The sequence below is a fragment of the Aythya marila genome (genome assembly GCF_965140915.1).
Source record: "Aythya marila genome assembly, chromosome: 17".
Taxonomy (NCBI): Eukaryota; Metazoa; Chordata; class Aves; order Anseriformes; family Anatidae; genus Aythya; species Aythya marila.
Window position 1 is genome coordinate 10952531 of NC_139058.1, and position 17402 is coordinate 10969932.

Sequence of the window (17402 nt, forward strand, 5' to 3'; positions counted from 1 at the left end):
CTCTGAAGGACATTATCCTTCCAAGTGACTTTTTACCAGTGAGCAGGAACAGGGTACTGAGGTCTCATTAAGCTCCACGGGGAAAACTTGTCATTTAATTCCTGTGCGATCTATAGTTTCCTTTGAAACAAGCCAAGATGCCCTTGCTCAGTCTCCTTTATCTACAGTTGTATTCTGACGTTCTGGAATGTGGGCTCTAGTAAGGCAGCTGCTTTCATTTTCAGGTAAGTACTAATATTAACCAAGACCATGACAATAAGCCTTCAGCAATCATCTCAGTCAAAAAGCAACAAGGACAGCCTTCAAAGGTAGCACGTGCTAGACCACCAGAGGTGATATAAGCAGGCATTGCTCTCATTTTATTGAAATCACAAAATAACTCAGGCTACAGAATTTATCAACAGAATAAGGCTTTTGAAATCCTAATGAAAATCACCCCTTTCGGTCTGCAGTACTTCATTGTTACAGCTGATAAAAGATTCAGCACATCTTCAGTTATGGTACAGTTCAGATGTCAGATGGTGTCTTTTGCCTAAAACTTCAGGAGGAAAACTAGCTCCTGCGACAAATACATGAATTCCTTCATGTTTTTCCTCAAAGATAATAAATTCCAACTGCAATTCAGTTTTCCCCACTCCGCAGCAGAGCTTCCCTTTAAACAGAAGAATTTACACAATATTGCAGCACAGACTCAGAACTTCCACACATCTTCACACAAGCAGTCTGGCCAACATCAAAGACACTAGTTACACAAACAGATTAATTCCATTACATCTCGTCCCTGTAAACCTCCTTGTCATCTCTGTGGCATCAAATGCCAGAACTGATTCAAGGTGCAACTTGCTCGCTCCTCTCACACATGTACGTGCATAGACACATCTCACCCATCTCGCTCATTTCTACCTGCACCTCGAGACGACTGCATGAACTCACATTTCTTCCTTCTCTGGATTCTTCAGAGGCAAACTCTGCTTTGCAATAATAAATCTGAGGAGATGGAAGGTGGAATCAAGTATCTTGTTCTTTGTGTTTTTGTAAAACTTTTACTTTATGAAAAAAAATAGCATCCCTTTGTATTCAGACTGCCTGTAGGCAAAGCAAACCTTTAAACCTGGGCACTTAAACATGAGTGTCGTGGTTTAACCCGACCGGCAGCTAAACACCACGCAGCCGTTCGCTCACCCTCCCCCCTCCCTCTCTGGGACGGGGGAGAGAAATGGAAAGTGAAGCCCGTGAGTTGAGATAAAGACAGTTTAATAAGACAGGAAAAAAAAAATAACAAAAATAATAATAACAATAATAATAATGATGATACAATGGTGATAATACGAAAGTAATAATAGTATGTACAAACAAGTGATGCACAATGCAATTGCTCACCACCCGCTGACCGATGCCCAGCCTAACCCCGAGCAGTCCGGCCCCCTCCCCCCGGCTAGCCACCCCTATATATTGTTTAGCATGACGTCAGATGGTATGGAATACCCCTTTGGCTAGTTTGGGTCACCTGTCCTGGGTCTGTCCCCTCCCAGCTCTTACTGCACCCCCCAGCCTGCCCGTTGGCAGGACAGAGCAAAGGCTGAGATGTCCTTGGCTTAGTATAAGCACTGCTCTGCAACAATTAAAGCATCGGGGTGTTATCAGCACTCTTCTCATTCTAAGCCAAAACACAGCATTCCACCAGCTACTAGGAAGAAAATTAATTCTGTGCTAACTGAAACCAGGACAATGAGCAAATTGCAAACTAGAGCATATTGACTTCAAATGAATGCCAAGCCAGTTTCTATCATGTGGCTGCTCCTAAAATAAAGATCCAGGTACAGATACAGTACAGGTCTGCAGGAGAGAGAATTGTTAGCAATAGCCTGTCCTAAGCATCAGACAGAATAAAAGCTTACCAAGTTCGAGGTGAATATCCCAACACAGACAACTAACCAGACCGCATTTTCTTGTCTTTTCTTTCTTACTACATGAGCTACTGAGGAGCGCAATGCGCAAAGAGGACAGAGTATCATCCAGTTTACTCTTCCCTGAATCAGTTTAAGGAGGTGGTTCTTTGATCTCCCAAACCAGTATTTTCTCCACATTGTTAACTTGTAGTTGTCACAAGCTAGCACTAACAGAGAAAAGATGCAAAGATGTTGTTATCTGTTTTTAGTTTCCATCATTATGGATTTTAGGTCATCACAAATTGCAGAAACTGGGACACATCACCCCTTTCAACCACCTTCCTCTGTGCTCGGCTTCTAAGGCAGTATCTAGGACGCTCTTGCTAAATACATCTCAGCATCTCAGATTCCAAACATTTGGCAGTTGAGCCTAATTATTCAAACTTAAACACAAGTTACCAGATAGAGCTGGAATATGACACTCCCAATGAATAATCCTATCGGTAATTCCCTGCCTGCTAAAGGTAGGTAATTCCAGCTTGGAACAGCTTTCCAAGCAAAAAGCAAGATGGCAACTCCTCTTTCCCCACCACAGTGGCCAAGTCCCTCCAGTCAAACAAGATGGAGTTCCCAGTGATAACCACGCAAGTCCATGATGACAAGGCAGGCATGAGGTCAGGCCAGGAAGGCAGGCTGTAGGTCAGGGTCTGGATCAGCTGGGCTTGTGGCCAGCCACAGGACTGAGGGCACAGGGCCCAGGCCTCTGGGCTGGGAACGTGGGTGGAAGCCCACCTGAGGTTGGTCAGGGCCACGAAGGTCTATCAGTATCCTCAGGGCCCCGAGGGATCCCACTGCCCCTGTAAAATGGCTGCAGGACACCTCCTGCAATAAACAAACACATGGCAAGTTGCTACCTCCCAGAAATTAATATGCATTAGCTGTGAGGTCTTCTTGAAATAATGAACTTTGGCTCCTTCCAGGAAGATCACAAGACAACACCAGGTTATAAGAACAGATTCTAATTCAGCTAGTGCATAGGATATCAGTAGTCACAGCTTTTCTCTCTGCCTTTTCTGAGTACCAAATGAATCCGATGCTGTTGATCTGTGCTACCATCTCCAGCATGCTTTAAAAACGCCAAGCTATTTAAAAAGCAAAACAACAGCAACAATCAATTTATCCCCAGCCTGTAAAAGTTAAGTGCAGATGAAATAGCTAAAGACCTTGTAAAATAAGCAAGAATCAAAATAATAAGTAATTCCTGTTTTGTTAAAAAACAGAGTGATTTGCCATTTAGGGCACATACCTCCTAGGGCTTATTTTGCATTAGAACGCTACAGCTTCTATAATCATCACCATCTCAATTCCTAGACTTATATTTCCATCAAAGCAGCTATTTTATATCTTTCTTAATAAAAGAATAACCTCCCCTAGGAGGATCAGACATCCTACTTTAAAACAGTAAACAAAGTTCTTTATTCTCTGCCTATGAAACAATTTAAAACAGCCTGGCAATAATATAAAATTGCAGTAGATTATTACTTCCACTAAAACAGTCCCTCTTCAAAACCACGGAAAACATGTACATCGAATCATCATTCTCCCAGACACATCCTTTGTTCAGCAGACTGCAATGCAGGCTATTCAGGCTACTGCTTACTCCAGGCTACTGCTAGATACCAAATTTGAAGGGTTTTGCAAAGCACAAAGGCTGGATTCTACATCAGTGGACATACTCGTCCTCACTTGATCCCGGCACAGACAAAGCTCAAGTGTATCAACTCCTGTGAAGAACATTAGAAGGCTGGGTATAATTAATGGCATTGAACAAGAGCGCTAATTACAGCAAATAGGGATTTTCTCTCTCCTCCCCTTCTCATACTTTGTTTAAATTACTTATTAAGGCTTCAATTTCTGCAAAGCATGAGATAATTTACAAGTACAAAGCAAACAAACATCAATTTTGTCAGACTCAAATCTCGGGTTGATGTTCTGCCCCACTGGTCTCCTTCCAACCTAGGTCTGCCCTTCTAGCTCAGACACGTCTTCAGGCTGTTATTTGCTGAAAGCATGTGGAGGAGAAAGAAGGAGGAAAAAAATGCAAGTCTCTAGAAACACATCAGTCCAACAAGCCTGTATGTTCCTTGTTTGAGGAAGATACATCAGGTTGGTAACCCAGAAGGACATCAAAGAGCAAGAAAGTCACTGGTGGAGCTTGCTTGGTGCATTTGTGGCAGACCTTTCTCCAGTACAAGATCCAGCTCCCCAGCAGCTGAAGACTCTCAAATCTGATCATCATCACATTCCCCTGACCTGTCAAGCTCCCTTTTCTCTTATCCAAGACCCCAAATCCCTGCTGTCCAGAGAACTTCTTCTGCTTCTCAGTAGCATGAGCTGCAATCCAAGCTCACTAGCACATGCACATCACTGAGCCTCTATCATCTGGGAGGCAGCCACAGAGGGGACATTTCCAGAAGCACGATCCAAAAGTGATGAGCAGGCAGAGAAACAGGTAAGCCCTCACATGCTAGCACTACTACGACAGGGTACCTCCTTATATTCAAGGGTGGCCACAAACTGTTTTCCTCCAGTTCCAGAAGACACGGCAAGGTCCAGGCCACCAGCCCCAAGCACAGCTGCTCAGTCGCAGCTATCCAGACTTCACAATCAGGGGAAATACTGCAGTACAGCTGGGATCAAACGATAACACACCACTCGGGCAAAATGACTCCAGAACAACAAGAAGTGCATGGACTAGGCCATACTGAAACCAAAGCAGTGTATGGCATCAGAAAGAGTTTGCAAGATGGACAAGGGTTTCAAGATGGGAATACATAAATATCTACATGGCTACAGATAAACCGATCTCCTCTCGGTAAGTCTCCTTCTCTGGTTAAATGTCATGGGAAACAAAATGTAATATTTTTATACATATCAGTTCACTTCAGTGTCAACCCAAACACGTTAACCTATGACGAGCTTCCAGCGCTCTGCTGGAGCTCTCACACAAGCCCTACCCTGAGGCTGGGCAGTTCTGAACATAAGGAAAATGTTAGCCCTAAATGAAAGCAGGCTGTCCTGGCATGGGGTACCAGAATGAACTCAGCCGCACACCACAATGCCCTGGCTGTTTCCTGAACACTTACACACTTCCTTTGTCCTTTAGAAACACACACGACAAGCAACTAACAAATAATGCCGAGAGCTTTTAAAGCACCAAGGTTAAAAAGAAACTTTTCAGCAACTGGAAAAAAAAAACACCCTTTACTACAGAAGTTTTGAAAAGCCACAAAGCAGCTTTTTTCGCAAGCAGGCATGGTAATTCACCATCTGAAGGCATCGCACCTTTCAGGAAAAGCAAGAGGCGGAGGTGAAGGAGAAGGAATCAAAACGCAGACAAGGCCTGTAGTAGTAATAGTCATCCCTCAAATACTGCCGGGGACACTGGGGTTCTGTTCAGCCACGCGGTAACTGCCCGTCAACGGGGAAATCCACAGAGCCTGCCCAACGGTCAACAAAGAGGGCTTTTATGCTATTTTAAACAATCTGAAGTGTCTCAGTTAATGGAAGACCGGGCAATTGGCCCTCAACTATTTCTAATTGACTGGAATGATGGATGAAGCTAAAGGGAAAGCTGACCCACTGAACTTTTCCATACAAAGCTAGGAAACTGAGGGAGATTGTAAACAGTTTATAAGAACGAAAAGTGGGAGAGGCAGAGTCCCAGAGGCCTTGCTCCTCTCAACCTGCTGAGAAGTTGTTTTAGACTAAGGAAAACAAAGACCTTCAAACTCAGGGCAACAAACAACAAAAAACACTGGGGAAGGCCTAAACAAATAGGGTATTTTTCCCATGCTCTCCTCCCCTTTCTCCAGTAGCTACTTAGCTCTGCCATGCAAGCTGGTCCTTTGAATCAGAAAGGGCAATTTGTCACTTTGACAAGTGAGACGTCTCGCAGGGCTCTGTATTGCTTTGCCCTGCTTTTCAGATCGACTGGGTGTTAACCAAAGATGTCTTGACATCGACATCCCACTCAGCCTCAGCAGAAGCAATATGATACGTACTTAAATATTACACGTTAAGCAGACCCACCACAAAATAAAGGTAATGCTCAGCAAACCAAGCATGCCCACTGGCTTTCAGAACCAAACACTCGCTAGTAGCTTTTGTACTGCCGAAGGATGATGATACAACTGCACTCTGACAGAGCAATCTGCTGACCCGAAGCATTTCTGGGAGGGAAGAGTGGGGACACACATCTTCCAGGTAGCAAAGAGGTACATAATAGCTTCAAACTCACATCACCCACCTTCAGGCAGCTTAGCAAGGTACCTAAATGCACAACAACTTAATTCCTCCTCTCCCGTCTCCGTTCAGTGAAGAACTGGAACTTCAGAGAACAATTCAGATCTTGCACAGGCTAAATTGCATCCTGGGACACATCCAGCTCTTGCTACCAATTCTGTAGGGAATTACGGCCAGCCTGTGGCATTTCAAGAAAGCATTAAAGCTGGGCAATCCAGGCCTCACAGCCCAGGTAGTAAAACCCAGAATTGGATGAGAATATCACAATCCGTCAGTCAATCCCTTAGTCACAAACTCTTTTTCCCCAGCATTTTGGCAAGATCATGCAGTAAAACAGAAGCTAAGTCCTACATTTAATAGGAACATGATAAAGAAAAAAGAACAAGCACTTGGAACACATGTTAGGGGTAGCTTTATTTCTCCTAGCTGTCAACAGTGTGTATATCAGGAAAGTTTGTCCACCAGGAAAGCATACGAAATGAGGAGGAAATGACTGCTTCTCACCAAGATTTGGTACAGAGAGTTCACTATCATTTGCAGTAATTTAGGTCTGCAGCTTTTTAGTCACTACACCTCCCAAGAACACAACAGAAATGTGTGAGTCTAATCTTTGACCACACCCAGAACAGATCTGACTTGCTTCCTCTCTGAAGTCTTTCAGATGAACTAAGCAAGGCCAAATTAGGGAGATTTTTAGTGGGATGAGGTTACATCACGGACTACAATTTTCCAGCAAGCTTTTTCCTCCATCTCCACCTGCTGCCTCTACAATGCTGGCATTAACGGTGGTGTGGGATGACTCATTTGCACATTCCTTTCTGCAAGACAGGCATTCATTTCTCCTTGACCCCACAGAGTTTTGGTCATAAATTAAACTGATGCATGTATTACTAGATATCAACTTACATGCACATAGGAGTCAGAAGTACAAGCTAGGTCCTTCATCTAAAACAAAAGAAAGAACTGTCAGTTTCACAGAGTACAGCAAAAAGTTTCTGTAAGCAGTCTGTGTGTCCCAGACTTTACCCCAGCCACCTAAACACACCACTACTGTGTTAAACCAAAATCTGCTAGACCAGCCCGTCAGTTTTAGGCTAACACATGCACGCCTACTTGCGCTGCTACAGAAGTACCTTAGAGAATTGCATTTTGAACTTCAAGGCAGATGTAAGCCATCTCTGCATTCTTCAAATTACAACCAAGACTGGAACATTATTTTGGTGTCCTAGCTGCCATATCAGATCAGTGTTAAATTTAACTAATCTCCTCATCCACCCACAATTTTGCCCCTAGGTCTGAACTATGCAACAAGAATGCTTTTGTGGCAAAACACATGGCTACAAACACAAGAAACAAAAAAAAAGCTTCCATAAACTTGAGGGAGATAGAAAGAACAAATTGGCCACTGATGAATTTTTTAAGGCTGAATTCCAAGGAAGTGGCTTCTATAATAAATTATTTCACATTCTAGGGAATACAAAAGTGATTGACAATAAACCTCATCACCCATCTCATAGGAACGTGCTTGCCAACATCTCCCAGTATCAGGCACCAAAAAGCAGGTTTGTTTGGCATCAAGACAGCAGGAGTGCTTCAGTCCAAACAACTCCCCACGAGATTATCCACGTTAAATCAATTCTGTTTGCCTCTGTACCTTGCCCCTCTCCCTTCCAGCCCCTCACCTAGAGCTATTCTTGAAGCGAAACACAGCAGGAAACCTGTGAGTGGCTCCTAACACAGGCCCGGCTCTCAATATTACGTATCCCCAGAAACTAAAAACATGACAGCAGGAAAAACTTTGCAGGAGGTCTCTAATGAGTACAACTCCATGTGAACAACAAAAGCCAAAAACAAGCCAACAAAGCCAGAGGCTGCTCCATCTACCATAAATCTTCCCAATGGAAGAGATTCCAGCAGAAAGGCAAATTTTCCCAAGTGTGATGCAGTTACTGTGTTATTTCAACTGCCTGAGAGAGTTCACTGACAGCTTTTTTTCAGTAGTCTGTTTACTTCACGCATTCTCTGTGCATTTCTTAGGACTGAGCTTACGCCCCTGTACATGGACAGTCTTGGCACAGGCTGGAAAGATGGCAGGTAGAGTTACTAAGTTGGTGTTAAACTAGCACGAAATTGTAGACAGAGAAGGGAAAAAAAGCAAAACATTGGGGAGGAAAAAGAGCATTCCTAAAGCAAAGCTGGGGAGACTCCCAGTGCACATCTTGTGAGCTCCCTGTTTAACAGAAAGGACAAAAAAAAAAAACAACACACCCATAAATCCTGAATATTAGACAGGGAAAACGCTGAGGAAGAACATTTCATCACCTCTCTTTGGCATTTGCATGGCCATTGCTGGAAGAACTCTGTTTGGGCCTTGTACGCACTTGCTTGGAAGGACGCGGCTGTGCTGCGATGGCTTCAGAACGCAGCTGGCAGCACAGCCATATGAAGACATCAGCACGGAACAGCTGAGAGATCAGAAACATCTCACATCCAGCCCTAAGGTCCGAGCTGCTCACCTCAAAAAGAAGGTCAAGGGGTGATCTGATCACAGCTCAAGTGCCTAAAGGAGTGAGGGAAAGCTGAAAGAGAACCCTTCAGACTCACAGGTAAAGGTTTAAGTAGTGCTACTGACAGGAAGCTGAGGATCTGCAAGATACGTATTTTGGTTTAATTTTTAGAAAGCAAGAGTAGGCAGCACAATGACAGAAACTTTCATGCTAGATTTTCCTTCACTGATTAAAAATTAAGAATTCTAACCTTTTAAGCAACATGTTCCTCTTTAATCAGAAACCTGATGGCGGAGAGGTGCTCGCTTCTCTGCACACAAGTACTCAGACTTCACTGCTCCACCCCTCTGAAGGTTTTCCAGTCTAAGAGCAAATCATTTAAAGCTTGTGAAAGACTTCTTCCATCCCAGCCCCAGAAAAATCATACTTAAATGCAATAAAGGGATCGTCGTCAGCCAAGGAAGCAGCTCAGAACAGGTTTCCTGGTCAGCAGTGGTTCTGCCTCAGGGACTTGTCTCTCCCCACAGCGGTGAGCCATCGGGAATCCCCTTCTCAGCCGTGCCAGCAGCACTTCAGATAAGGTCAAGTTCCAAACCAGAGCACTGTGCGAACTCGGCTGGGAACCTTCTGCCAGCGAGGCATCACATCGCTGTCTGTCCCATTCCCCAGCCTTCGCTATCTACATCATAGCTCCCCAAACCTGTCGCGTCAGCCTGAGATGGCTGCGTAACAGCAGGAACAAGTGACTGAAGGGAAAAAAGAAGAAATGAGCACTGTTCATCCAGGCACTGCCATCAAGAAAATTCACTGTAAACGACTGTGTACACTCAGTGGCAAAATAAGAACACAAAAGGACTGCTATTCCTGTGTGATGAGCACGGGTCCCAGAAAGGGAAACTCATTTAAGCTGAGGTGGAAGTCACATGCCCAGATGTAACATCTTCTTCAAACTAAAATAGCTGTTTTTCTTTCTTTTTTTTTTTTTTTTTCTTTTCTTTTTAAATGTGGGTTTTGTTGCCCCTCCCCACTTTACATCAGCTGTGGCAAAGCGTTCTACATGCTTTCTGGAAACGAGCATCTTTCTGTGGCCACCCCTACTGGCACTGAGCATACAGCCAGCACTTCTGGATTAAATGGGATTTTACAATTCAAATGCTTTGCCAACCACCCAAAAATTTACATTACATATTTTTTATTATTCTTTCTGTTGTGCATGCATTTGGCACGTCACAATAGAATTCAAATACGACAAAGATTAAGACAAGACACAGCCCTAGAGCTAGAGATCTAAGTCACTTCTCTCAAACAGGTTCTCAGAGGGCTTTTCAGAGCCATTTCTCAATTAAGCATCCAGATAACAACAAGACCTGATACAAGATGAAATTAAGGACTTGCTATTACCTAGCATCAGCCAGAAAACTAGATTCAGGTTCTGAATGCTGAACTTTCGTACAGTTAGAAAGACAAGTTGCAGCACTGCTGTTCCAACCCAGGAACAGGCCAGCTGCATTTCACTCTCACTCTTTGTTGTGGTTTTATGCCAGGAAAGGGAATCTTTAATTTTCCAGACCAACCCTGCAAAGCTGAGGCTGCAAATAGCATACAGTGTGTTAGCAAACTCCTAGCCAGCTTGCTCACACCCTGGCCAGAGCTTTTCAAAGCGCGTAATTCCCTGTGTACATGCTGGCAGCAGTGACTGCCTTGCTTTAATTCAAACAAGCCTCCTCTGTCAGCCTCCTTTGTTATTTAGGATCGCAGAGAATGAACCTTTTTCACCTGTTTTGGCAGCATAAGCATCAGCCAGGTACCCAGCCTTGCCTTCTTGCCTTTCTCTAAAGGGAACTGCCTCCCTCAGACCCACCTCCCCCACTAAGGCGTTGGCAGAAGGACGCCGATTCTTCCAGCACGGCTCCCGTAAGAGCATCACAGAGGACCAGCCCGCTCTGGAAAGCATTAGCAGTTCTTCCATCAGCTATACACACAGCTGTCTCTCTCAGAGTTCACATGAAGTTGTTGCATTTTTCTTCCAACTCTTCACGAGCAATCTGAAAATAAAGTCATCTCACCCCCCTTAACCCAGTCGGACAGATCCAGTCAGCACCAACTCGGCAGCGAGCCCACAGCCCGCAATGAACAATGTGCCTGCCTCCAGGACTCATTCGCATTTGATTTGTAGCTTTCAGATTTATTTATTTATTTATTTTTAAAAAGGGGGAGAGAGAGAGGGGGAGAGAGAGAGAGAGAGAGAGAGAATGGTGCCTTTTAATGCCTTCCTGGAGTCCCCAGCAGGACAAAAATACCTCCAGAAAGGTACCACCGAGCTGTGAGACAGGCTTGGTGGTTTGGACTGACCCATCACTTGTAATGATATTCTTAAAAAACGCAGGCATCCTCAAAACCAGTCTGACAGAAATGCATAATATTCCACAGCTCCATGTGTTCAATCTGTGAGCAGCATAGCTATCAACAGCTAACATAAGCATGGAAGAGAGCACGTTTGGCAGAAAGGAGATCCAAAAGCGATGCAGGGAGCCAGAGGCACACCAAGAAGAGATGGACAGCTAGGAGCATTACAAAAGGCATAAGTCTAATCACAGAGGGGAGAAACAAAACAAAAAAGCACGGCAGGGAAGGAGCAGGGGGAGCGCAGGAAAAAAGGAGAGAAGACAGAATCCATATGTGCAAGAAACATTTCAATCTTTAATTCCAGCGTGTTAACACTGCTTTAGTTCCCTGTATAAATCATTTGATAAATAGCAGTTCTCCCCACATACTACAGCATGAAGATTTTTATTTTAAAGACTTCCCAAAGAACGCAATGTCATTCTTTGGCTTTTTGCTTGGTTTGCCTAGCCTACATTCCTGCTGCTCAGGACTCATTAGATGCTTATCTTGTCCTGGTACTTACAGACAGGAGAGAGAACACAAAAAACAGGAAACCTAAACACAAGCCCAGCATTCAGTCTGACACAAGTGAACACTCATCAGCAATAGTGACATGCCTGGGTTGCAACTTAGTGGTATTTCTTCTATATACGTTAGTGTGCTGTAACATATGCCCCAAAAGGCCTACTGAGCTGCACTCAGTGAATATGAGAAAGAGAGAAGGCTCTTTTCTGTTCAGTAGTGCTGCTCCAAAACACAACCAGCTTTCTGAGCTTCCACAAACATGCCTTTGGGTGTGTGGCTGTAGCAAGACCTGCTTCCATTTCACCAAGCCTGACCGTATCTTTGAAGTCAGACTCCCACCCTGAATTACAGGGCTGTTGGGCACCACCAAGTCAAGAGGATTTTGATGGTGGATGAATTAATTGTGCCTGAATTGTTCCATACCAATGCGTGAGCAACTCATTTAAGAGAGGTGAGAAACGGTCTTTTGCAGACCCTACAAAGGGAGCACAAATCAAGACGCATCTGCCACACCAAAGGGCCACGTGCCAGACACTGCTTCCAGCCTCGCAGCGGGCCGGCTCGCTGCATCTGACACACGGGCTCAGGATCGAGGAAGAGCCCTTAGCCACAAATACCAGGCAAGTGCAGCAATGACACCACAGACAGAGCCAAATGAATAAATCTTGCTTACAGGGGATGACAGCAAGTCAGAAAACCAAATGTAGCAATCTAGCTACCTGGGTGGAAAGCAAAGATACCCATCCTGAACAGCAAATGCTATAATGAAAAATAAAAAAAGGACAACACCCAGCAATGAACATTTCATACAGCACAGGGGGAAGGAAGACAAGACTGATTCTACACTTAGTACAGGTATCCATGTCAAGTGACCAGACACCTCAGTATCTCCATCTTCCCACCATTTATCAGTTCACATGTGCATAAATTAAATCAACTTGTTCTGAACAAGGAAAAGTTAATCAGCAAGAGCTCAAATCACCAAAACCAAACAGAACAGTTTGCTTGCCAAGAAATTTAAATTGAGTACAGCTCTATTTAGAAAATTAAAAACTTAAGGGTAACTGTGTCATTCACTAAACAAAAGCTACCCAACTTACTCTAGCAGGCCATCAGTATGTATCTAAAATGTGTTTGGAGACCCAGAGAATGTGCCAGATAACCTGTTCTATATACCCTCAGCAGTAGACGTTAGCTAGTCTTAATCCTAGCTTTGTAAACCTTGTAGACATAACTCACTATGCTTTTGAATCCATAATATTTTGCAAAGCACTGCAGTTTGCTGGCTTATAAGCATGCCCTGCTGGCTCACTGGATAGAAGGATTTCTGCTGACTTCATGTATCATTTCAGTTGCATTCATAAGGGATTAATAATTTTCCCTGCTAAGGATATAGGCTGCAAATACTAAGTAGAAAAAGGTTATGCCTGTGTCTGACAAAGACTGGTGGCATTTTAATAGGTGATATTTGACTATAGCCATAAAGACATTCTAAATAAATCATACTAATGAAAACCAAGGTCCTTCATTAAAGAGTGAAAAGTACATAAACAACCCAGAAGTGACTGAATATGGCACAGCACCGCTTAGAACACTGAATTATGTTCTGAAATAACCAAATAATTCCTTATTTATTTACTATTCACTATTTATAAGCTTATTTAGAGTTTTTGCTTTAGAAAGGGAAACTGGGCATGCATCAGCTGTTCTATCATACTAAGTTATACATGAACACAGATAGTCAAACATTAATAAAAGATGCTTTATTCTCAACTAATTAACTTCATAAATTCCAAACTTTGACAAGCTGCTGAATTCAGTCCTTCTCCAACCCAGCTGCCTGCTGTTTTTTCGAAGATGAAGCATTTTAACTGAGCTCTCTACTTTCTCTGACCCATCTTCAGCAACCTCAAGCCATGCTGTAGTGGCACAGCTTCATGTCAGCCCAGGCACCTCAGAACAGGGGAGGTATAACGTACGGCTACTGCTGGGCAATGTGCCCCTTCATACAGTATTTGTATCCAGCCCTACTGCTTCCAGTCACTCTGTCAGTCATTTACAATACAGGAAAACTGTCAGAACAACAATTAATTTTACCAGCAAAAGAAGACCAAGTTGTCCTGTCCTACAACGTTCAAAAAATCTCCAAAGAAAAGCTGACAACAAAAGCCATATAAAGACAGAGCACACAAGCCCTGAAGAGGCATTTCACTATTTCTTTCATCACGTTCAAATAGGCTATTTAAATACTAATCTTTTGGAAATTTTGTTGCCTTTTAAAAGCTATAATTGATAAAATAGGTTTGTTATCATTAACATTTTGTACTCGTGATTTCTCCGAGTAGGAGGGAGATCCTCAGATAAACCTCTGTTTTCTTTGCAGTCTTTCCTGAAGAAATTTCTCCTTTTGTATACAAAAGGAGAAATTTCTCCAGTTGTACACATACCACAAGAAACAAGATCTTTTATTTATTTATTTATTTTTAAAAAAAGAAGAGTATAATATTTCATGTAATGAGATGAACATAAGAAATCATAACGAGAGATTGAGTTAAACATTGCTGGCCGAATCCTCTACCACTAAGGTCATATCTCCAGCACGTTGCCAATTCTGAAGCACTGCTATATTTTACAATGAAGGTGATTTTCCATCATCAGATATTTGCATTCCAATAATAGGTTTCTATCTTTACACTCAGCAGAAGGTAAGCAAATATCAATACAAATCCACATAAGGAGTTTAAAGGATTTTTTTCTCAGTTAAAAAAGCACCTTCAGAATAAATCACTGAAGGAATTGCTTCAGGAGCATGAGCTGCACCTGCAGCAACAACGTGGCAGAAGAAACCATCAGTGTAATCCTTTGCTTATAACATCAAGAATTATTTGCAGTTTCAGCAATCAAGCAAGTTCAAATGGTCAGTAGTAAATACCTTTTGTAAACCGTTTGCATCTTGTTACTACTAAAACAGATTCACAAGAGAACTAATTAGCTGTCAGGACCAGGTGGAGAGATTTTTTTTTTTTTTTAAAAAAAAGATCTTCACTGTCAATCACTATACTACAACACAAGCATTTCTCTACTGTTCTCTCTAATGGAGCTACATGATCTTGATGACAGACCAGTGGACTTTTTTCTAAAAGCAGATAAATTAAGTGGAGCCTTGTCATTCAGCTGAATCTCCCTGCAGTGTCTATTACCCACTCAGCCTACAACGCTCAAGTCAGTGCAGCACCACCCAGACACAAACAAAGCTGTTTGGTATCAACAGGAAGGCACACTCACAATGCGTTACCCTTTCATGGAAGAGCTCTTTTTTGCAAGCGTTTCTGTATGCTTTAACAGACAAAATAGCTATATTCAGCGTCGATAATTCCACATGCATGCCACAGATGAAGTGTGCTTCTCAAAACAAAGAGCCCATAGACTGCCAGGAGCTCGTCAGACAGTCCACGGGGCAACAGTGAAAAAACAGGATGTGTTAACATCAGTTATATGCGAGAAAGCTGGTGGCTGAGACACAGCTTAAGCATTAACTACAGTCTACTTCCCTAAAAGCCTGGCAGCAGTAGTCTAAAGGAGGCAACTCCCCAGCCTATCGAGAGAAGTAACAAGTGACAATCCAGGCAGGCATGTTCACTGTCCACTCATGCATGTGTGATCTTGGGCCAAAGAGCTGATGTGCTAAAAGGTTTTCCCCAGAGGACAAGTGTTTAATTAATATCTTCTGAATTAATTGGTTCCCCATATGTTCTGCTGTGTTTCTAAGACTGCGGCCCTACTGATACACCTGAAAGGTGTCAGATGTGCTGCCTACTCAGGAAGTTCTCTGGGACACTTCCATTAATCCCAAACTAATTCATGCTTCCACTTCACCAAATTCCAAGTGTGTCCATCAACGCACCGTCATGTAAAACTGCATTTAAAACTCCCAACTCATAATGATGTAAAACAAAAAAAGCCTGCACGTGCTCTCATTTCAGACGTAAGCATGTCTTATAGCAGAGAAGCAGAAGGAAAGAAAATGCCTGTCTGAGGCCATCCGCCTGTTGGCAAGCCCATTACCTGCAGGTTCCCTGGTGCTCCTTTCACACTCCCTCCAACAAACTTGTCCTAGCAGCTGGTGCCACTCTTACCAAGCTGATCTTAACATCCACCACATCCTCTCCTCCTACTCCCTTTCATCATGACAGGAAAGGTATTTTCGGACTCTGACTACACCTGGCAGAAGCCTGTACAGTGCCATCAGTTTTCCAGTGTTATTGATCTCCCTGAGAGACCTTCCTCACCCCCCCAGCAGAGGCAGGGTGTGTGGCTCCTCTCATTTGCTTGCACAGGAGCCGTCCTTCAGCAGCTGTAAGCCCAGGCCGCAGAAGCAGAGGGCCGGGAGAGCCATCCCACAGCCAGCCTCTAGTGAGCTCGCAGTAGTGCGGGTTATCTCCCTGTCCATGCGGGCACGTTACTCACCAGGTCCCCCCTGTCTCTCAGTTGTGGTGCCACCTCTCCCAGCCCCTCCATGAACACACACACCTACCCCGTGACGGGGCCAAACAAGCCCCTTGCCGGCATAAGGGAGGACGAGCACCCATTATGGCAGGCTAGCGGGCTGATTCCAAGGCCTTTGATGCTTATTTAGTCCAGGTCTCCGATTTCAGCATTCCCTCACGTACACAATACCCACTTAGAAACCCGAACACACCAACTATAATTACCATACCCAGTGGTAAGTGCAGACTGCAGCGACAGCAGCGCAGCAGCATCCCTAACGCAGCCCAAGCTAGCTCCCCGGCTCCCCAGCAAATAATCTAAAGTCAACATTGACAGAAGAAAAGCACTGTCCCAGCTAAATTAACACTCTGCGTGCCAAGGTTTTGTTACTGTGCCGCCAGTGTAATAACACGCTGTCTGCCACAAGCTGCACGGGCCCAAGGAGCAGATGTGCGACCGCTGCTTAGGCAGAAACTGCTCGCCCAGCATCACAAAGCTCTGGGGCAGCTACAGCACCGCACTCAAGATGCCAAAAAATGAAGCTGAAAACAGTAAAGTGTAGAACTTCAAGGCAATTGTGCTGCAGGAAGCAGTTGAGGCACACCGCATTTGTCAGAATACCCAGGTGTGATTATAACATGTTCAAGCCTTACTGCCTGTGGAGGGAGCTGCCACCGGGCCATGCTGGTAAAGAAACAGAAGGGACTGTAAAGAGGCTCAAAACCACATTCCTAAATCAGAGCCCTTGCTTATAATTGTTTCTTTGCAAGTATATGACAACTATAAAATATTAAAGTTAGCTTCAGCAAATAACATTTCCTACGAAGCAGGCTGCAAATTAGAGCCAGCAGGATCTATGCTACCTGTCTGGCAAACATATTTTCATTTTATACTGGGCATATGACAAGCAAGGCTTTTGAAGCGATCAGTATAAAACATTAGCGTGCAACGCACGGCTTGGAAGTGCAGCAAATAAAAAAGGTGGGAAGATTTCTCCTGTCTGGGAGACGAGCTTCAGAAAGATTTGCAATGTGCCATGAGGAACTGGCTACGGCACTTCATCTTCCCAAGAGCTGGCAAATCTTTCTCAAAGCTATGAACCGCTCCTATTCAAGTCATAATGTGTGCCCCATCCAATGATTAAATTGTCTGACATTTCATTTAGGAGCAAGTATTTCTACTCCAAATGCTAGTAAAATGCGTAAGACAACAAAAATGATAAAGGTTCAGTTTCCAGCCACTGTGATATAGCATGAGCCTACACACAGGATTTCAAGAAGCAGAAACCACAGTACCCACAACA

The 17402-nt window shown here is 43.7% G+C and overlaps 1 protein-coding gene across 5 annotated transcripts in view; it reads right to left on the bottom strand.

The window, feature by feature from the left end:
* The window catches only part of ARVCF (ARVCF delta catenin family member), a 269893-nt gene that overhangs the window by 90967 nt on the left and 161524 nt on the right, over positions 1 to 17402 (bottom strand). The window contains exon 2 of one of the 5 annotated variants that reach the window (XM_082774081.1): positions 7101 to 7139. The exons of the other annotated variants lie outside the window; for them this stretch is intronic. Within the exon in view, the coding sequence (XP_082630207.1) occupies positions 7101 to 7139 (39 nt within the window). The remainder of the gene's footprint in view (positions 1 to 7100; positions 7140 to 17402) is intronic. 5 annotated transcript variants of the gene reach the window in all.